Genomic DNA, 23,061 nt, shown 5'->3' on the forward strand with positions numbered 1-23,061 from the left:
TCAGTGGTGCAGCGCCTCCATCTTTAGTAAGCCCCAGGAATGCGGGGTGGAATCCTTACCAAGAGTGTCCCCACACAGGGATGAGAGATTCCAGTCTCACACAGGTTGCCTTTCTTAAAAAAACAGCAGTCTTTATTCGCAGCAGCAGACAGGTACAGGGTGTCCAGGAGGAGGATAGAACTATAGCCCTATTTCTTACCAGGGCTACACTCTCCCTCAGGTGAAATCCAATGGTCCCCACTTGGACCTAATTTGCTGTACCATCCTACAGGTGAACAATCTGTGAATATACAAAACAGAATTGATTAGTATATGTACACTTGACTGTCACACCCATGATGGCGAATACATAAACATTGGGTACCTCCCAACATGGAGAACCCTAACTTCAATAATAATGACGGGGATCAGGCTTTCTCACTTCCCGCCCGTTGTGATCCACAGTCGTAACATAAAAGGGTTGTACAGGCCCATTCTCCGGTCTGTACAGGACATTGTGCATGTAGATATTCCTGCCTGTACTCCAAGCTCTGATCACATCACATATCTTATCCTCCCTTAAGTAACCTGTTTTCCCAAACTTGGTTCTTAGATACTCAAGAACTGCTTCTCGGAGCCAGGAATCTCTCTGGTCTTCGATTTCCTGCATTACTGGCTCTGGCACATACGGAAACTCATAGCTATGAGATTGCCGATACCTTGCCACTATGGCTCTGTCTGCCCTACTTAACTTAGTCAGTTTCCGATTCCCAGCCTTGCCTGACAGTACCCAGAACTGTGGCTCTTCAGGGGCAACATTATCATAAAGAATGGATGAGCCTTTGGGGATAATTACTTTTTGTACAATATCTCGGTACCTCTTGTCTAATTCGTCGGCAACCTCCTTTGAAGAAAAGGTGCCTACATCCCACCAGTGATCTACTATCTCTTTCTTGATCAACACAAATCTGGTGCGATCCATCCCCTCATGATACCCTGTGAATAACGGTGCCCACCATTTATCTCGGTGCTCGTATGATGATGACACACTCATACCTTCCTCGGACTCTGCTCTGGAGGATACACCTGATGTCTCTGCCTCGGTAGAGTGCGAGCCTTTGCGTCTACCTCTGATGACATTCCTAATAATCGTGGGGTTCATTTTATGTGTTATGGGACTTACGGGACCCGCTTTTGCAGTAGTCTGGGACCCTCGGGCCCTACCTCTAGGAACAGGATTAAACACAGTGGGGTTAGGTACACGTACAACACTTGACAATTGTATCTCCCCATCAGAACCCTCATCACTTATTTCCCAATCCCTCCAATCAGTGGAATACTTGGGCGTCTTATCCAGCTTACTCCCGCTAGGACCCGGTGGCATGACACGTGATGGAGCAGTGGCCGGGGCAATGGCGCTAGGGGTGGTGACCATGGGATCAACAGAGTCCGTCAAAGTATCTCTAAGTCAGGCGACGCCACGACCGGTGGGTAGCTTCTTACTTGCTCTGTCGGCAGCACTTCGGGCTCCTCTCTTGGCTACTTGAGCCTTGAACTCTTCAAACTCGGCCTCCAACCCCGCTCTCCTCAGGGAAAAAAGCAAAGCTTCCGGGCCTCTGCGCCCGTCGGACCCGGAAGTGACGTCATCGCTGGTCGCCACGGAATCTCCATCCGCTCCGTGGTCTCGCACCGGAAGTGTGTCGAGGACCGGAAGGGGCGGTGGTGGACCATCAGGGTCGCGGATGGGCAGCTAGGCCTTAAGCCCTTCTCTCTCCATAGGTTCCATCTTCGCCTGGCAGGAATAAGGGGGTGGTGGTGTACTCTTACCGCTCTGCTGTCTTGCGATACTCTGCGGTTTCGCCGGAGCCGTCTTGGATCCCATCTCTGCCGCACTGGAGTCGCCACGGCCGTGGGACTTCTACGCGGTTCAGGCCGCACCAGCGCTCGCAGTCGGGGGGGGTCTCCGGACTCGTCTGCTCCATCTCAGAGGTAAGTGGAACTTCTTCTTTACAGCTGGGGTGGTCCGCCGGCCGCCGCATCATCACCGATGACAGGCTGTCTCTTTCATCCGATGAGGACTGCAACGGCTCCTCCGCTTGGGAATCACCGCGAGTCCTTGTGGCACCGCCAGTGGATACTGGTACGAAACGGGCCCGCTCCGGTACCTCCACTGCGGTCGCGCTCTTCTCCGCCGGGACATCTCTTGATGGCTGCACCTGGGTCCCTACCTCATAGGTGACATATGGGACCAGGGCAGCCTCCGCTTCTTCTACCTCGATCAGGGTTGCTGGAGAGGCACCTCGCAGGGTCTGGATCATAGGCCATGGCTCGACAGGCCATAAATAGAATGTGCCAAACTGTGGGCACCGTGCCGCTGTACTGGGGGCCGGTCCGGGTGTCCTGCATTGGAAGCACAGGCACCGCAGATACTCTTGGCCATCAACCTCCACAACCAGGAAGCCTCCTGGAAACTTAAACGTGGTCACACTTAGATCAGCCATCTTTTGCGCGGGATTGAGTTGCTCAGCTTGCTGGTCTCGCTCTTAGCTCCTTCTCCTTCACCAGTCAAGCAGAAGTGAAGTTCCTCGGTCTCACTTCCTGTCCCTCCTTCCGCTGGGGAGGACTGCTCGGATTGGTTCTTGGTGTGCCCCCTCCCTCTGATGGAAACAAGAGGAGGGGCACTCTCTCATCGTGTGACGTGGCTTCGTCTGTCGGCCAGTCACTGCACAGGTGGGCGTGGTTTCGGCTTTCGCGCCGCTCTCCTCTTTTGGCTGGGGATCTGGGTTTGGCGCCAAACCCCTGCACATCTCTCGCCACATTTCTTTCACAGCCTGTTTGCACGCAGCACGTGCGTTATCTACGCTCGGCTGGAATCGCCATTTTGGATCGGCTGCAACCCGTGTTGTAGTGAATGACGCTGCTGTCGCCATTTTAACCTCCTCCATGCTCCGCAGAGCACATGTATCTCTCACCACCATCTTTAATGAGCCCTCTAAGCCCACGATAGCGCTACTCTCAGTGCCTATAGTGCAACTCGTTCCTAGACACTCACTACTCTCAATGGTGCTCTAACCAGTGAATATAACACATGGCATACCCCAGGCTAGCAGAACTCTCTCCTAGTACACCGCACTCGCTGACGGTTCATCACAAGCACTCTGTGGTGTGTTTTCTGGATTCTGGCTAGTGTACTTGGCATTTCCTACTGGGCGTCTCCTACTTTTCGTACTGGGCGTCTCCTACTTTTGGACACTCATAGTGCAGACCCTGTGCTGAAGTCCCTGGACTAGTTAACAGGCTAACCCCCAGAGGAATCCTACACTATCTGCCTCAAGGGACTAGAACAGCTATAGCCATGTTACCCAAATTTACATTACCCTCCTAGGGCACCCAGGGCGTACTGTGCGAGAGAACATTCCCTCCTGACTACCCCTAGTCTGCAAACATGCCCTTCTTTCTGTAGCACTTGCTCTGAAAGTGTACCTACTACTTTCAGTTCTGCTTCGCTGAAAACCTGTCCTGTTTCTCTTAACTCTCTCAGCTGCGCCTCCAACTGTAGCCCCTTTTCCCGGGGCTAATCGCAGATCGGACCCCCTAAGGTGTACTTGGGTCTGGCTACATGTCTTTGTGTGGTGCATACCTGCTGGCAACAGGAGGGCCTGAGTCTCCCGCGATGACATGGGGGATAACAGGAACAGGTTTCTGGGGTGGATACCTTCGTTCTTATTCAGTGGTGCAGCACCTCCATCTTTAGTAAGCCCCAGGAATGCGGGGTGGAATCCTTACCAAGAGTGTCCCCACACAGGAATGAGAGATTCCAGTCTCACACAGGTTGTCTTTCTTAAAAAAACAGCAGTCTTTATTCACAGCAGCAGCAGCAGCAGCAGCAGCAGCGGCAGCAGCAGCAGCAGCAGACAGGTACTCTTCTGATCCACTTAGATTGCTCTCCTTTAGGATGGTCCCTCCCTGCCACCACTCTGGATCGAGGGCATCCAGAGTGGGGCTAACTCTTCCCTCACGCCCTAAGCAGGGTGAGAGGTACTGGTCCACCTCCCTACGCTATGGTTGGATCAGCTCTACTCATGAGCTGATCACTCTCCTTCTCCAACTGTAGCTCTCAGCTCACTAACTAACAACAGCCACTAACACAAGTCACTAAATAGGAAGTGCACTGCTCTTTTATGATATCAGCAGGCACCGCCCCTGTGTCTCTTGCCTTGACACAGAGTCAGGTGACCTACCTCCACCACTCAGGGCAAGTGCTTGAAGTGGGGGAAACCCATGCTAACTCCTGGCAACCTGCCCTTACCATGGCTTATACCAGGAGGAGGATAGAACTATAGCCCTATTTCTTACCAGGGCTACATATGTACTTATACTCACATATATATATATATATATATATATGCAAATACAACTGTATGCTCAACTGCATGTCTTAGGCAGGTCTGCAACCCCGCCTTTCCCCATTATCCCCCAGCATACAGCACTTCCACTGCAGCAAGGGATTCTGGGAAATGACATGCAAATGAGCATACAGTGTCACTTTTTGCCTCAAAAACCATTTTTAACATGGTTCCCTATAGGCTTAAGCTTGCTGCATGGTCACAGCTTTGAGCACAGCCAGGGTTAAGGTGCATATCCAGAAAACCACCCACAGACAGCTGTTTCGACCTTGATGGGTCTCATCAGTTTGGGGTTGATTTTAACTGGATATGCATAAGAGGCTATGGGATAGGCTATACCATAATACTGAGTTAAGTTATGGTGAGTAAAAAAAGTGACAAAAACCCTCCACAGGAAAGCAAATATGCAAATACAACTGTATGCTCATCTGCATGTCTTAGGCAGGTATGCAACCCCGCCTTTCCCCATTATCACCCAGCATACAGCACTTCCACTGCAGCAAGGGATTCTGGGAAATGACATGCAAATGAGCACACAGTGTCACTTTTGCCTCAAAAACCATTTTTAACATGGTTCCCTATAGGCTTAAGCTTGCTGCATGGTCACAGCTTTGAGCACAGCCAGGGTTAAGGTGCATATCCAGAAAACCACCCACAGACAGCTTTTTTTTTTTATTTTTTTTTTTTTTTTTTTTGTAGCCCGGGTGGTGAAAAAGTGATTCCACCTCAAAAATCGTGCTCGTGATCCACACTGTGAGATAAGGTGCGCTCCACTTGTGACTATAGGCTCCAGAGAGCTGCAAGTCCATGACATAGTCAGTCCTCTTCAGCCACGAGGGCCAGGAAAAGTTCTGATGTTACACCGACGTCGTCTTCAGAAGAATCCGACGTCCATCTTGTTCCCTCCTAGTGCAGCAGACGCCGCAGGAGGGTCCAAGTCTTTAGGGCTTTCGGCTGACGCCTACTCGCCCACCGCAATCTTCTCCCGAGGGATGGCGACCACCGACCAGCACACAGTCTTGCATTCTCCGAAGAAAATTAGGTGACTGATAACCCCCCAAAAAAAGGAAAACAAATTGATGGTGCGAGTGCTCCAGTGCGCTGTGTGATGCAGTGCAGGAGGTGCTCAAACGAAACAACAAAAATAAGTGTGCACAAGTGCACGCCAGACCCGGAAGCCTGGCGGGTAAAAAAATAGTGGCGAACCCCTCAGCGGAAGGCAATAAGGGGTGCCAGTGCAGAAAATGTAGGGGTGTGCAAATTATCCGTGCAATGTCAAGTGCTGTGCAGCGTGCAGCAAATGACTCCGCCAGGTCAACCACTCCTGGGGTGCCGTGATAAGATAGCCCGGGCTACATATCCGCCTTCCCGGCCATGACCAGAGGACCAAGTGTGACTACTACACTTGATCTTAGCCAAAATGTCTATAAGCCATATCCATTCTTCCTAAATAGTACACCATTTTATTCATATATATTAATTTGCAACATATTGTGTCTATTTTAATGTTTTAATAGATTTTAATTATGTAGTTCCCAAGAGTGAATTAATTTTATTAACAGCCTAAATGGTAGGAGTGACGGTTAGGACTAGTTTGACCCCATCAGCTTAGCACAGCGAGTGAGCTGTTTACTGTCCCTTAATCACTCTGCTAAGTGGTATGTAATTACGCCGCCCATTTGTGGGCGGATAATAGTTAAATTGCCTGTACATAAGGAACCAGAGTACTGGGCTCCCACATCCCCTGAGGAAGTGACGTATCGTCACGAAACGCGTAGGGAGGAGGAGCCTAGTACAGTGCACGTCATCCGTCACCTGCTGTGTACCTTGTGGTGTTGGGGAATACAACGGGCGCTGCGCTACTGACGTCATCAGTTGGCGCGTGACCTCGTGGACCCTATCCCCACTGTGTAGGATACAAGCTGCGGACGGCATCCTTAAGTGGCACGTTTGCCGTTACAAATTGTAAGTGTAACCTTTGCTGCTTTTAATCATTGTTTAATAAAGTTTTATGCGGAGTACACTAGGCTGTCTTCATTTTTCTCCACCTACGGCTGCTGCGGTGCATGCTGCCCCTGCAAAGACGCCGATCGGGGTGAAGAGAGCCATCCTGGGAACCACGTGGGGTCCGTGGACATCAGGGTGAAGAAGAAAAGAGCCTGGAACAGATTCTCTCCCCTGAATCAACAAGAGTCTATCTTGTAAGTAGGGATATTCTTCTCCTGGTTAGGGCATTAGAGTTTTTATACTGCGCAATGGTGTGTTTCTGTGTTTATTTGTAATTGCAGACATCATCTGGTAAACTACACCTGGAAGAAAATCTACCTCATTACAAGTGTTGGTGTATCACTCCATCATCAGGACTGTCACTTCATCCAGGACTGTCTTTTTGTCATGGTACTGTGATCATCATCTTTTTTGCGCCGGGGACATTATCTTTGTATTTGTATTATCAATTGGATTTGAACGGTCTATTGTTTTTTGCCCCCTTGGCTGCATTTTTCTACACACACTTTATTTGGGTTTGGTGTATCCACTCAAATTCAATTTAATTAATTTAATCAATTGGATCAAGCGCTGATAGAGAGTTTTTTAGTTAGTTTGTAGTTCCAGTTAGATATATATTATATATATATTTTGGTGTAAATTACAGCCTGCCATAAAGTCACCGTGACAGTGCGCACCTGAGACTCATGGGACATGTAGTCCCTTCCAAGAGCCTTCCCTGGTTGGCTAGTGCTGCATGTGCTGTCACAGCGCGCGCTGTCACTGCGCATGCGCGATCACCCTAATGGCCGCCGCATCTCTCTCTGCCCTACGCATGCGTGAGGGACAACATGGCGGCGCCCTGTACAGTCGGGCCGCCGCAGAGCCTCCGGAGCACCGGAGCACTCCCTGCTCGGCTTCCACCCTCCAGAAATGCCGGCGGGTCCGCCACTTGGCTCCGGCGGCACCCGCGATCACCCCCACAGCGGAGGTACGAGGGCGGGCAGGGGAACACCACTACATACTAAACTGTCGATAAATTAAGGAAAAGACATAGAAAGCAAGTTGCCTTCAAATGTGGGCCATTTTATTGTCCAAGCCAGCTTCAGTTAGAACACACGATAGCTTATAATGGCATCTTCTGCTAAAACGGTCGATGCTCCCAATGTACTGTACTGTAGAAGTGCTCAGCTAGTGTGAAAAAAGGCGATAGCAAACCTGGTGCATTTCTTTTCTTTTGAGCCTCTACTCAAACGCAATGCAACCCCTTATCTCTTTTTGATGCATAACAAATTCTAAAACAGAAGTCTCCCCAAATAATAAGTAGGTAATCAGTAATAATACAATCAGTAAGATCTGCAAGTCAGGCAAAATCAGCATTGGTTAAAAAATACGAAAACTATTGAGGTTAGGCTGTGCCAAGCAATGCAAAGACCTAGCTAACAACATATTGTTCTAATTATTTCAGGGAACCAATATTATTTTGGGGTGTTTATTTGTTCAACAAAATCAGCTATTAGTATGTTTCTAGTCAGCGCTGCCCTGTATTGCAGTATGTTACTTTGTTTAGAAGTCCATGTGAGCTTTATTTACTCTGATCAAAAGAGGCGCGTCTTCGAGGTTCTTTTGCAATAAAAGAGCAACATGCGAGAGTTTGTACAAGTGACGCTGGCTCGGTTTATTGGTATATTGTGAATATTTTACATTTTAGGAGTGAGACAATTCCAGTGTCTTAAAAAAAAAAAGTTGCGTAAATACAAGTTCACAAATAAAGAAAGAAACTCCATTATAACACTGTGTGCTTTGTATTGTGTAACACCAGCTTTCGGCTTCGGGTATGAACGGGTGATTCACACTGTATGTACGTTTCCGTACCGAAAGTGAAAGTAACTTGCCCCCTTCCAATACACATGACTGCGTATAAGGAAGTAGCGGTAGCTGAGGACAAGGCGCTCATACCGCACCCCCAGCCGTGCTCTGCTTTCCGCGGGGCGGACTCTCTGTGCCATGTCTCGCAGGAAGCCCAAGGTCCAGGGCACGTGCGGCTTCTGCCACCAGCGGGAGAACAGCGAGGGTGCCGGGAAGCTGTGTAAGACACCGGACGATAAGTTAACCGCGCATTACAACTGCATGGTGAGGCACAGGGCTGTCATATACACTGGGGTTTAGTGGGAGAGGTTTGCCCATACACTGGAGGCCTTACACATTTGTCTTATGCCACCCGCAAATGTTAAGGGCCCAGATGTATTCATTTGTAATAAATAATTCCCCGCCCCCCCCCCACCCTGGCACATAAATCCTGGTAAGAGCAGGCAGTGTTAGGGTTAATAGTTAGTCCTGGTAAGAGCAGGCAGTGTTAGGGTTAATAGTTAGCTGGTGAGATTACATCCCCTCAGTAGCTAAGTCTGCGTTCAAACAGAATGCGATGCGACGTGCGCTCGCACGTTTGTCACACTTTCGCTTTGGTGTGTGTGTTTTGAAGCTGAAAACGACACCCGGCGGCGAAGTACAGCGTTGACGCTGCTGCACTTGAAGGAGACAAATGAAGTTGTGATTTCAAGCAGCAGCCATGTCACGTGTTCTTCGCCAGCCAATCACAAACACTTCTTTCTTTTTTTTTTATTCAATGACTGAGTAGTCCCGCCTCCAAGTCCGTTCATTCTGTCTGCTGGGCATGAGCACACATCGCCCAGCAGACAGAGGCGGGGTGTGCGAATGTGCAGTAGTCTGTCTGAACTCAGCCTTAGGCCTTGTTCAGGGTGCCAGAGGCAGGAGTTGGAGGGAGGGCGTTCGGGAGGGGCAGTCTGCTGGGCGATGTGTGTTCATCCCCAGCAGACTGTTTCAGGAGTTGAGGAGGGGGCGGGGCTACAGACGGCAGCTTAGGGATCCAAGTTGCAGTCATGGAATGATTTCATTGGCTGCCGAGGTCCCAGTGACGCTGCTGCAGCTTCAAAAAACGATTTTTTGTTTATTGAAACTGTAGCCAGCGTCAACTCCGGGCTTCGGAGACAGGGCGGCTGCTACCCTGACAACCAGTATTCAATTTGAATACTTTGTGTCCCACGGCAGCTCGCACGTCAGCACGCCCTCCCTCCGAAGCCTGTACCCTGAACGAGGCCTAGTGTAGCAATTTACTGGCACAAGTCTGGGCTTGTGGAGCTGCAAGCAGAGGGGGAGGGATAGCTTGGTCCCTCCTGCTGTATGTTTAAGTGGGTTCTGCAAAAGGCAGTCAGTTGATCTATCACCTAGGGAAGTGCAGGTGTCTTCCTTCCCTTGGGGTGAGGACCAGGGGCTGCTAAGTGTAGACAGCCTGGGAGCCTCCAGCTCCTGGGATGCACAGTCAAGATCAAGTGAACAAGAAGCAAGCCCTTCCTAAGTGATATTCGGGCTGAAGCAGTATTCTGGGATGCAGTGTGCTAGAAGCTAGGAAGCCCAAAGGATTTGTGTTGGACTAGAGGCCAAAGACTTACCAGAAGTACTTACCTGAATGGGAAGGGGCACTGAGGGAACTTGCCTTAAAGAGAGCATTATACAGGGAACCTGTCTAATGAGGTATTGTGCTCTATAAGATAATAATTGATCCTGTGCAAGCCTGGAGCTGTTGTGCCTGGCAATAAAATACCTGTGAGTTGCAAATGATCCTGGCGCCCTATTTCTTATCTTGTCCTCCAACCCACCAACTACCCTCCATTACAGCCAAGTCTAAACCTGCCAGAGGGAACCCTGAGATCGCAGGTAACTGACCGAGGAACTAACACTAATCCCATCGGGAGCGGGGCAGAACCCTGTTCACACATGTACACCCTATCCTCTGTAGCCGGGGAGGGGGTGTTACACTTACAAAAGGAGAAAGAGGCCCCCTAAAATAGATCCATGTTCTTTAAGTCAAAAGTGGAACTACAGTATAAGTTATATTCTGGGGTTGAATATTAAAAGCTAGTGGTACTACTCAAATTCACACCATGTTCTGTATGACGTACAGAGATACAATTCAAAGTACTTGGTCCTAATTGTAACTCTATGTTCACTTGGGTTATCTATAGATTTGTTTGTTTGGTGTTAATACTTATCTCTATGTGCAACTAACACTTGAACAAGTGACCACCAGGGGTCACTAAAAGCCCTATAAATTGCACTCATAAGTTACAGTATCCATATCAGACACTGTTACAAGTGGATAATATGTAATGAGTAGGACCGAAGGAAGGGACCACTGACCCTATGACAACAGACTAAAAAGCATAATTAAAACCAAAAATAACAACATTTTATTAAAACTATTTGTGATAAAACAACATATATACTAGACATATATACATACACAGGATATAAAATCCTCGGTGGGAGAGACTGTTGAAATTGGGGATGAGCTGGTATATATCTACCCGTTGCTCATACAGGAACTAATGCCCTATTGGATGTAAGGTGTACACGGTATAATAACAGTAAGTTGTAAATGAACAAATACTGTTAAAGGGGCTAGACACTAAGGAATAGTTCTAGATGAGATCATAGTATATACCCAACACAGCGCAACAAAAACCACATATATATACATCCCCAGATAACCAAAAATAAGAATATATCATACACTTATATTAACTACATGGATAATTGCCACAGATGGTAACATAGTGTATATTGACACAAAGTCGTGGAGGAGATTGTATTCCTCAATATACCCGCATTGTGTCATGAAAGTGTATATACAAGGTTGCAGCTAAATAGATGTTATATACTGTGCCTCATTCAATATAGTGGTATGGTCACGAAGGAGGAGGGAATAATCAGCTGTGTCCGTCGCTGTGTTACCTTATCTTCGTATCCCCATTACCAAACCGTCTCTCCTGGTGTACGTCATGCGTCTGACGTCACCATACCCCGACGTACTTTTCACGTGCTAGGCACACTCCTTTAGGGGGAGGAGTCACTACCAGCATTAGCTGAGCTTACAGCATTATTAGCGGCTTGACCATCAGCTCATATCCCTGAGTGTGTTTTGCTGTAGCCTAGACATTATATGTGCTTTGTAACTATGCACAAGGCATTGGCTTTTGGTCAAATAGAGATTTCGGATCAGTCATACTTAGACTGAACCTGAATCCAGACCACTATTTGTGTGTATATATAGACACAAGGTCATTCACACTGAGTGTCCTGGGTACACTGCTTGGCCCACCATATCACACATTTAGCCACACACTTGTATGGGCTGGCCTACTACCAGTGACCCCTGTGCATGAGGGAGCTACTACCAGCACCAACTGAGCCTACAGCTTTTACTAGTGACCCGACTATCTTTACCTCCATCTGCAAGCAGGAGATATACATAGCTGTACCTTACACTCAGTAATAACTAGGATTTACAGCTTCCTTAGGAGGGCAGCACATATGTCATGCTCTGTATCCGGCTAGATTTTAATATTTCGCTGCTTTTTTGGCTCATCATTGAGTCGCATATTTGTGGACCTCTTGCGTCCTATCCTATTTTTTATTTGAGTATTACTCCCAATAAAATTATTTTAAATTTGTATCACTCCTTACCTACATATACTCACACACCTATCTCCACTATTGTATCTGTGATCATATAGTCATTGAGTGCTCTCCATTGGGGTTCTGTTCTCTTTGTGTACCCTGTAGCTGCAATTAACCAGCTCCCTGCTGGATTCCTTTGACCAATACAGGCTTTCTATTGAATCCTTTTTAGACAGGGGTCCTGCCCTGTCACAATATAGTTCTATGTATTTGGGATCTGTACACAGATCTTGTCTAACCAGTAACATTGAACATTTCTAAAGAAGAGAACTGCACAGGTACCCACAGATTTTATTGTGTTCAGTCTGCTTGAAGACATCCCCAAAAAACATTGAGCTTTTATCTTTGACATGCCACGCTTGTCTTTGTTTTTTGGGAATGGGCCGAGGTACCTATACTAATTGAACGTGCACACAGAGTTTGATCAAATAAATATTCTTTAAAACCAAGAGTTACAATTGTAAAGCTTTTACATTTTCAGGACAAATGTGAACTCCTGACAGCATACAGAAACAAAGGGAACATCCAATATAAAAACAATACTCTATTATCTGTTTTTCAAGACTTCTCAGAAGAAGTTGCAAAAAAGAAAATTAGAGTTTTCTGTGGTTTGTTCCAAATTTTTAAAGCGACAGATCAAATTCCCATTGGTCTTTCCTGCAAAATTTAGTGTTTACGAGGAATTACATAGATGTTAGGATGGTGAAAGCCGAAAGCTTTGAAATAATTTCTGCAGGAGCCATGAGGCGGTATTCAATATACAGCACTGACCAGCAGGGATCTATATAGGGTTAGGGGTTTTATCCCGATTTTATCCTGTTATTGTTTAGTATCTGTGTATGTTTGAGGATGGCAAAAATAGGGGATGCAAATATTATGCAGAAACAAACAAGGAGATCACAGTGTCTCCAAAAAGATCCCTCTTTTTGGAGACACTGTGATCTCCTTGTTTGTTTCTGCATGTTATTACCATCCCTGTGCACCGGCTGTGTTTTGACTATATATTCTATACATCTATTTGATTGGTGAGCCGTTTACCACAAGTTATATACATATAGATGCAAATATTATACGATTCGTATGGTCCCGATCTCCGTATAGAGTGTACATTAAAGTATACATATAGTTTGGGCTGGTCGTAGGGTAAGTTTTTGCTCCCAGGTCACTCTTGATGCAATTATCAGTATAAATATATATTTTCATTGATAATGTTTATAATTGATCTGCATGGTTGGCTGTTTTTAGAAAATGCTAGATCAAATGTGCCTATAAATATACCCTAAACCTATCTAACACCCTTTCTCCCCCACCCTCTTCCCCCCCGGGAGATTTGGGTGTTTTGGTGCTAACCTGTAGGCTCCTGCTTGGTACAGCGCCTCTATCCTGCAGGGGCAGAGATTCATCCCTACAGGAACGTTCCTTCTAGCACGAAGCACTCTGGAGTACCAGCAACAATGCAACTTGTCTTTTTTTTGGGTCCCACAGCACAGATACATCCTTACAGCATACATAGTCCTTCCCCTCATAAGGCATTCTGGCCCAGGGGTATCTTTCCTCTCTCCTACGGGGGAAAGGCAGAGCAGCCAGAGCCCTGGCTACTGTCTGTACTCAGACACACTTCACCACCTAAAGGGGTAAGGCAGAACAAGACTCACTCAGAACTCTCTTCCCCCAGAGGGGAGAGAACAGCACAGACTAGGGAGGGGGGCCTTCACCCTTTATACCTGGGGAGGGGTTAATCCCTCCCCCCAATATCTGGGCAGGCCCAGCTGACATCACAGGCCTAGTCAGCCCACCATCCTTACATGTGACTCCAACTGCCAGGCTCCTCCACCTGCACTTGGCTACTTAGTATCTCTCTAGTTAGCCATCTCACATGCAAGCCCATGTGCAAGAGACTTAACCCTGGCATTGCTGGTGATACTAAATAGACAGCACCTAGGGCAAAGGATTTTCGTAGCCACGGGCTATAGGGCTACACCTATATACATACCTGCCTGTCAGTGCTGTATATTGAATATACTCCCTGTACCAGGGACTTATCCCTGTTAAGAAACGTGCCTCTAATCCAGCAGTGTGCTGGTTAATTGCACACCTGCAATCAACCAAACCCACCTGCCTAATCAGAGCTCTGTCAGAAAAAGCCTGCTCTGAGACACAGGAATAGGATTCCTTAGTCACAATTGGGGCTGACCCAGGAAGGACAGATGTCTTGAGCTGTAAAGAGACTGCAGGCTGACAGCAAGACAAAGGGGGACAAGATTTCTAAGCCTTCCCTTACAGAAACAGATAAGACTTTCTTATGGGACTGTTGTGTATCTGTATAAATGTATATATATTTGGGGCTGGTAATTAGCTTAGCTAACCACCCAGTTAGAGAGGGCTGGACTACATGTGTAGATACTCTACAAAGTGGAGTAGGTTTTCTTTTGCTTAATTTAAAGAATTTTGCTGTGTTAAAGGGACAGGCCCAATAAAGCCTAATTTAAGTTTCACTTTCAACGGTCTCCATTGCGTACCTCTGAACACGTCTCTTACTTATGGTGTTAGAGGTGGGATGAGAGGTGACCCTTGAAGTTAAAAGGAGCCCCGGAGAATGTGCCTGTGAAAATGTTTGTGCTTTTGCCTGCAACAAAACCAAAGAATCACATGCAGCAGTGACCAGAATTAAAGGGCTACACATCCAGGCAGGAAAACTGCACTGCACTGAACTGCACTGTGAAAAAAGCCACAATGTCACAGTTGGACTGGGAGAACTGCGACAGATGGTGATCCACATAAGGACTGATGCTGTGACCAGATTGTACCCCACTGGTGAAAGACAAGAAAGAAAAAAAACCCCTGGGAATTTAAAATGGCCGCCCAGCTGAAGTCAAATACAGACTCTGCAAGAATGGGAAGAAAATGTGTTCCTGGTGTAAAGAGCCCGGCCACACGGAGCAGTGTCCCTTCAGGCCTTATCAGACAGTGAGGATGGCCCCTAAGTGGCCTCAGAAAAAGGGCAGCAGCCAGAGGACTATTTTTTTCAACGAGCCAAGGAACTGCAGCAGCAAGCAATGCGCTGTGGAACCAAGGAAGGTACAGAAGTTTTACTTAGCAAGTGCACATCCAGTATCACTGATGAGAAGGAATGCGTGCACAGTACTGCTGATGTTGTAAAACATACCAAAGTAAAGAAGAAGAAAAAAGTCTACAGAGACGCCTGTGAGAGCTACGAACTCTACAAACAAAGTCTGCCCACCTGTAGGACTACCACAATTTGGGGTTCTAGCGAATACAGTGACAACAGCTGTAATAGCGCCTCCTGAGGTCAGGAAGAAAAATACATCTGATAGCCACAAAATGGAGGACAAGATGTGGCGTTCTTGTAATGAACCCTACCCCACGGAAGAGTGGCCCTTCCGGTCTGATAAGGAGGAAGTTATTTCTTATGGGGAACCCAAACCGAGTCACACCCACAAAACACCCCGAGAATGGTGGGAGTGCCTGAACTCGGTACGTACCGAAAATACCTGTGACAGGGTGAATAAGCGTCACCAGCCATATACCTGGCAAACCTATGTTTAGGTTTGCAGTGCAGCAGTGACGAGGTTAAGTTTCAGTTGAGAGGGCTGCTTAATTAGTCTGATCCCAGCTGCCTCATCAAGGGGCTTTAAAAACACCAGGCTAGACACACATGGGAGCTAGCTGGTGAGGAGACAGGAGTGAAATGCTGAAGTAAGATTACTGCTACAAGGTCTGTTTTCAAAGTACATGTTTGATAATAATAATAATAGCATGTTCTTGTATAGCGCTGCTAATTGTACGCAGCGCTTTACAGAGACATTTTGCAGTCACAGGTCCCTGCCCCGTAGAGCTTACAATCTATGTTTGTGGTGCCTGAGGCACAGGGAGATAAAGTGACTTGCCCAAGGTCACAAGGAGCCAACACAGGGAATTGAACGAGGCTCCCCTGCAGCAATCTCAGTGTCAGTCAGTGTCTTTTACTCACTGAGCCACTCCTTCTCTCGATGATGAACTATCTGTGTCCTGCATGCTGAAAAGAAGCTGTCTTGTTTTTCTATGCTGAAGAGAATCTGTTTTGTTTTTGTATGCTGACAAGAAGCTGTTTTGTTTTTGTGTGCTGTATTTTTTAAGGCTCAATAAATAAGCCTTATCAAGAAAACCCGCGTGTGGTTGCATGTACCCTGCAACATATGGTTTCAGAAGTGCCGGGATTTTGAGAGGCCCCTGCAGTTGAAGGGCCACACACATACACACACAAAAAAACAAATGATAAGAAAAAAAATGGAAGAATTTTTAAAAGCGTTTCTGTGCGAGCATTCTCGACTACAGGCAGAGAGAGATGAAAGACTATTGCAGCTGCAAACCCAGCTCCTAAGCCAGCAGCAGGAAGCACAGGATGAGCGGATGGCCAGGTTGCTGACGCAATTCTAGGGGTCTGCCAGTCCAGAACTTACGAACAAACCCCCGGTCCTCCTGAGGAAAATGGCTCCGAACGAGGATCCAAAGGCTTTTCTACTGACGTTTGAAAGAGTTGCCGAAGCCCAGGGCTGGTCTGCAGATCGTTGGGCAACCACTTTGGCCCCGCTCCTCATAGGTGAAGCCCAGGCTTCATATCAGGGCCTCCCAGCGGACCAGGCAATGGATTACAAACAAGTAAAAGCCGCCATACTGGATCGCTTAGGTCTGACCCCAGAGACCTACCGGCAGCAGTTCCGGAGCCTGAAGTACACGGCTAAGATGAGACCTCGGTCCTCGCTCAGCGGTTATTGGACTTGTGTACTCGCTGGATACAACCCAAGGAGCGCACTAAGGAGGCAATTCTTGAGCAAGTTGTTTTGGAACAATTCCTACAGGTCATACCCCCTTCTGCACGCTCTTGGGTAAAACGTCATGCTGCTGAAACCCTAGCTTTGGCGGTTTGACTCATTGAGAACTTTCTTGGGGCCGAGGACCAGGCGAGTGTCCGGAACAGGACGGATCCGACTACACCGGCACTTGCGGACGCTCAAAGAGGGAGACCGGAGCAATGGGGAAACTACGGACTGTCCATACGCCACCGCTAAGTTCCACGGAAGGAGCAGTCCTTCCAACAATGGAGAGGTCCAAATGCCGGTCACCGCCGAGAAACTCCTCCACTTCCTGATGTTGACTCATCGCCACATGAGAGGAACTTCGGAGGACGTCGCACACAGGACCCATCGGGAGCCTGGTCTCCAGTTTACGGCCCAGCTGAACCATATCCGCGTCACCCTCCGGCGATGGAACCCTCTCCATGTTCTGCCTGCGGTGAACAAAGCCACTGTTACGTGGACTGTCTAGAGAGCAACAACCGTGTATGAGCTCCAAGAGCAAAGGTAATTGGTGCCAAGCAGGGCAACATCAATAATAAATAAATAATAAACGGAGTTGACACCGGGATAATAGATAACGGGTTAAAGGACTGCAATCATGAGACAAAGGCTCGGTAACGGGTAAAGCAGGAGAGGGCTAATATGATGGGGAACACGAGGCACTCACTCAGTCCCTAGCCCTGGCCAGATCCTGCCCGGTGTGGAGTCCACGCGACTCACAGGAGATCACCGCTCTGCTCTCCCTCCTTCCAGCTCCAGTCCTGACGCTATGACCGTAGAAGCGTCTCCCTCTGTATCTGCGGCTGCATCCGCATCCGGTGGTGAACGCTGATCCTCGCACGTGACAGCAGAGAAGGGGAAGGATCGGTGGTCCATCCGCTCCAGAAAAAAGGTAGGAACTCACCAGCATAGAGGTTAAAAATACTACTTTATTAAGCTATATAAAAAAACATAAACAAACAGCACAGACAGACTCTCCCACGCGTTTCACGGCCACTATGGCGCTTTTTCAAGGACTCCTTGAAAAAGCGCCATAGTGGGCGTGGGAGAGTCTGTCTGTGTTGTTTGTTTTTTGTTTTTTATGTAGCTTAATAAAGTAGTATTTTTAACCTCTATGCTGGTGAGTTCTTACCTTTTTTCTGGAGCGGATGGAAAAGAAAATGCAAATGCTGATTTATTTTCTAGAGAAGGGGTGGATGGTCGGGCTTCAGCCGTGCGTGGCCCCAGCCACACACTAACAGGGGAGGAATGCGACAGGGTGAATAAGCATCACCAGCCATATACCTGGCAAACCTATGTTTAGGTTTGCAGTGCAGCAGTGACGAGGGTAAGTTTCAGTTGAGAGGGCTGCTTAATTAGTCTGATCCCAGCTGCCCCATCAAGGGGCTTTAAAAACACCAGGCTAGACACACATGGGAGCTAGCTGGTGAGGAGACAGGAGTGAAAGGCTGAAGTAAGATTACTGCTACAAGGTCTGTTTTCAAGTACATGTTTGATGAACTGTCTGTATCCTGCATGCTGAAAAGAAGCTGTCTTGTTTTTTTATGCTGAAGAGAAGCTGTTTTGTTTTTGTGTGCTGTATTTTTTAAGGCTCAATAAATAAGCCTTATCAAGAAAACCCGCGTGTGGTTGCATGTACCCTGCAACAAGACCGCTCTCAATGATGACGAATGTTACCGGCAGGAGCAAGAGCGGGAGCAGCAGACCTCTGAATATTTACGCCACCTAACGCAACTGCAAGGAGAACATGGCGGATACAGTGAAGCTGCTGAAGTTTCAAATAAAGACAGAGACCCCAGTATCCCTGATGGGATGGAGTCGTCCAAAACAAAAAGGCGGAAAAAGAGAAAAGGGTCTTCACTTACCGTGGAAGGAACAGACACGTCTGCAGATCCCGCAGAGAAAAAAGGGGTCCGAGATGCTCTGCAGCCTAGAGAAAATGGAGAATTCATCCCGCGGATGACAGAATATCCAGAGGGCCAAAGGCAGAAGTCATGTACCCCAGAGAAGTGTTTGTCTGGTGCTAATAGTGAGAACCCCTCAACCAACCATTCCAGGGAAGCGGAGCCTGAACCAATGAGTGATGATCGCTTGACCAGCCCTGAAGATACCCTGAAAATTGCCAGGCGGGACTGTGATCTGCTCCGGGAACAATTGAAACTGGAGAGGGAAGATAATGCTGAGCTACAGAACACTGTTCTCGCAATATACTCTGAATCTGGGATCAAATTGGAGGATCTAAGGACAGATCTAGATACAGCAAACGCTACTATTACCGCCATCTATGACAAGCAGAGTCAATCTGATAGAATGATTGCTAATCTGAAGCAGAAGTATTATTTTTAATTTATTTATAAAATATTTTACCAGGAAGTAATACATTGAGTTACCTCTCGTTTTCAAGTTTATCCTGGGCACAGAGTTAAGACAAATAATACATGGTTACAAATAGTTACATAAATGAACAGGGTATACATTATATACAAGACATTGCATGCACAGTTAAAGATAATAAATATTATGGGCGTATGAAACAGTTACAGACCAGATTAAAATGTGTGACAGCCTTAGATTTGAAAGAACTTAAACTGGTGGTGGATGTGAGAGTCTCTGGTATGTTGTTCCAGTTTTGGGGTGCACGGTAAGAGAAGGAGGAACGTCCGGATATTTTGTTGAGCCTTGGGACCATGAACAGTCTTTTGGAGTCAGATCTCAGGTGATAGGTGCTGCATGTGGTAGGGGTGAGGATTTTGTTCAGGTAGCTGGGTAGCTTGCCCATAAAGAATTTGAAGGCAAGACAGGAATGGTGAACTTTGCGCCTAGACTCGAGTGATGACCAATCTAGTTCTTTGAGCATTTCGCAGTGATGTGTGTTATAGTTGCATTGGAGAACAAAACGACAAATTGAATTGTAGAGGGTGTCAAGTTTGCCAAGGTGGGTTTGCCAAGGTGGAGCCAAGCCATATACTATGTCTCCATAGTCAATAATTGACATTAACTTCTGCTATGCGATACGCTTTCTGACCAGGAGACTTAGGGAGGATTTGTTCCTGTAAAGTACCACTAGTTTGGCATAGGTCTTGGTTGTCAGGGTATCAATGTGCATTCCGAATGTTAAGTGGGAGTCCAACCACATGCCCAGGTATTTAAAACTAGTAACAGGAGTTAGGGTGGTGTTAGTGTTGGTTCTAATCTGGAGCTCAGTCGCTGGAAGCTTTAAAAATTTAGTCTTGGTCCCAAATACCATTGTTACAGTCTTGTCAGTGTTTAAAAACAGTTTGTTTTGGGAAATCCAGTTTTCGAGTCTCAAAAAGTCAGACTGAAGTATGTGTTGAAGGTCAGAGAGGCTATGGCTGTGTGCATATAGGATTGTGTAATCTGCATACATGTGTGTTGAAGCTTCCTTACAAGCTGTGGGAAGATCATTGATGAACACTGAGAAGAGTAGGGGCCCCAGAACAGAGCCTTGCGGGACGCCACAGGTGATATCCAGGGGGTTGGAGTTAGAGCCTGAGATGGACACATGTTGGGATCTACCTGATAGGTAGGACTGAAACCAGTTTAAAGCATGCTTCCCTATTCCAGAGCTCTGGAGTTTTTTAAGCAGGATAGCATGATCAACAGTATCAAAAGCCTTTGCAAAATCTAGGAATATTGCAGCAGTGAGTTGACCACGTTCCATTCCACACTGGATTTCATTGCAAACTTTTAGCAAGGTAGTTATGGTAGAGTGTTTGGGGCGAAAGCCAGATTGGAATTGGCTAGGGAAATTTGTCTTGGTATAGGAATCGCTTAGTTGGGAGTGGACACATTTTTCCATGACTTTGGATAGGATTGGGAGAAGGGAGATTCGCCTGTAGTTTGAGACAGTGTTTTTGTCCCCACTTTTGAAGATTGGGACAACTCTAGCAGTTTTCCAGGTCTTAGGGATATGGCCTGCAGACAGGATAGAGTTGACTATGGAAGCAATTGGTTTGGCAATGGCTGGGGCACCAAGTCCTAGGAACCTAGATTGTAGTAAGTCAGGTCCACATTGGCTGCTTAGTTGTAATTTGAGGAGCGCTTGTGTAATCTCCTCTTCAGATACTGGGCCAAATTGAAAATTGTGGGCAGTGTTGGGAGGGGGTGGGGCTATAGGGGTACTCCCAGGATGAGATTCAGGTTTGTGGTTTGGGTTGCGTTTCGTTAATAAGTTAGTAGCACACCCCACAAAGTAGTCATTGAATGCAATTGCAATGTCGGTGGGATTTGTCAGAGTAATATCCCCCTTAGTAATATAACTTGGCTGTTGATGGTTAGAAGGCTGGAATATGTTGTTGATAACCTTCCAGAAGTTAGCTGGGTTTGATGTATTCTGAAGGAGATTATCAGAGTATTATTGTGCTTTTGCACGCCTTGTTTGCCTTGTGTACATGTTCCGCAGGCATCTGTAGTGATTGAGATCCTTGGTAGTGCCAGTTACTTTGTGGCTTTTCCACAAGGCATCCCTGAACTGGTAGAGTGCTATAAGGTCAGGTGTTACCCATGGAAGGTGGGCCCCCCGTAACCTTATTCTGCGTAGTGGAGCATGGGTATCACAGAGTTTTAAAACTCGGATTGGAAATAGTCAAGCGCAGAATCAGGGTCGGGAATTAAATCGATTCTGTGCCAAGGGCAGTTGGTAAGGTCAGCCAGAAACTGTTGTGGGTTAAAGTTTCTAAATGTTCTAGTGAGGAGAACTTTAGGGCTTGATTGGGGCGGTTTAATTTTCCTTACACAGTACACTATTGCATGGTCACTGAAAATGTCAGGAAGGATGCCACAGGATTGGCTTCTGCTGGGATTTGAGGAGAGAATCCAGTCAAGCAAGGAATGGTTGTGCGATTTCAGGTTTGTCCATGTGGGTTGGGGAATGAGTTGCGATAGGTTAAGCGATTTAATTTGTGTGGTTTTTAGGGTCAAGCCAATTGAAGTTGAAATCCCCAAGAACTAGCAGCCCACTCTTTTCATTCAGAGAGGAAATGGAGCCAAGAAACTGGATGATATCAGTCAGGGATTGTAGAGGGGCTTTAGGGGGGCGGTAGATGCCAGTAAGCAAGATGGGCTTAGAAAAGGGGAGGCATATTCTGCCAACTAGGATTTCAAAAGAGGGTGGGCTTGGGGGGCAATTTAACAGTGTAAACTGTAAGGTGTCTGCAATATAAAATAACACCCCTCCTCCTCTATTTGACCTATCTCTCCTAGAAATGGAGTATACCTGAATGGCAATATGTGCATCAGGGGTTTTAGGGGTTAGCCATGTTTCTGTAAGAACGATGGCTTTTGGTTTATGCGTAAGGCACCATGCTCTTAGTTCATCCAGTTTGGGCAGCCGACTCCGGATATTTATGTGGGCGACAGATAGCCCTTTTTGGAATTTGAGGGGGTTATTCTCAGGAGTATGGGACAGAGTTGAAGTGGGAGGGCCTGGGTTAGATTCAATATCACCTGCTAAAGAGAGAAATAGTATGAGTAGAAATTTGAGTAGTTGTTTGCAAGTTGTAACTCTATGATTTTTGCCAATTGAGTGTGCGGTGGTTGGAGTGCTGGTTTTCAGGGTTCTCCACCAACATTCAGTAGATAGTGTTAGGCTTTTGATTAATCCAGGGTGTATGGTGATGTTGGGCGTGGGCCAGGAGGGGCGAGTGTGTAGTGGATAGAGGGAGTAACATTTCAATGAGACCACGAGAAAGAACAAAGTGGAGGTAAAAAGCAGGGTCATTATGCCAGAGGTAGGTAGCGCTGCATGGAGCTGTTTTGAGCCAAGTGTGTGTGCCCAGCATAAACAGCATGGATCATAGTGTGGTCAGAGTAGATCACCGTTTGTTGCCATGTGTAGAAGAGTTTGCAGTAGATCCAGTCCCCAGTCACCTCTAGGCAAACTATAGTCTAACTATATTTCTCACTTAAAAGCTCACGTTAAATGGTTCACTATATCATGGCAATGCAGTTCCTGCAAATGCAGGAGGGGTATTGGTTTTATACAGCTAAAAAGTCACATGACCCTCCCCCTCCCCAATAAATCAGCTTGTTCCAGTTGGTCAATTAACAGCACAGATTTAAGAGGGGGAAAAAAAACACCTTTTGATATTCAAACATACCAAACTTATCAATGCTTAAGGCCGCTGAGTAAATCTTTTAAACAGGACTTGCACATCAAGGGACATACTTTAAGTGGCTCACTATATCATGGCAATGAAGTATGAGGAGGCACTGAAGGAGATTACAGTCTTTCAGCAAGAGGTTCACAAGTGCCATAGAGAGGTGGAAGTCTCTCA

At 46.9% G+C, this 23,061-nt stretch overlaps 1 protein-coding gene across 1 annotated transcript in view; it reads left to right on the forward strand.

Moving 5' to 3' along the window:
- SETDB2 (SET domain bifurcated histone lysine methyltransferase 2) overlaps positions 1-23,061 on the forward strand; it is a 169,604-nt gene that overhangs the window by 45,166 nt on the left and 101,377 nt on the right. Inside the window, exons 17-20 of the mRNA XM_075593180.1 lie at positions 1,993-2,119; positions 6,300-6,350; positions 8,194-8,228; positions 8,310-8,504. Of these exons, the coding sequence (XP_075449295.1) occupies positions 1,993-2,119; positions 6,300-6,350; positions 8,194-8,228; positions 8,310-8,504 (408 nt within the window). The remainder of the gene's footprint in view (positions 1-1,992; positions 2,120-6,299; positions 6,351-8,193; positions 8,229-8,309; positions 8,505-23,061) is intronic.

This window comes from Ascaphus truei, chromosome 3 (assembly GCF_040206685.1).
Source record: "Ascaphus truei isolate aAscTru1 chromosome 3, aAscTru1.hap1, whole genome shotgun sequence".
NCBI classification, from domain to species: Eukaryota; Metazoa; Chordata; class Amphibia; order Anura; family Ascaphidae; genus Ascaphus; species Ascaphus truei.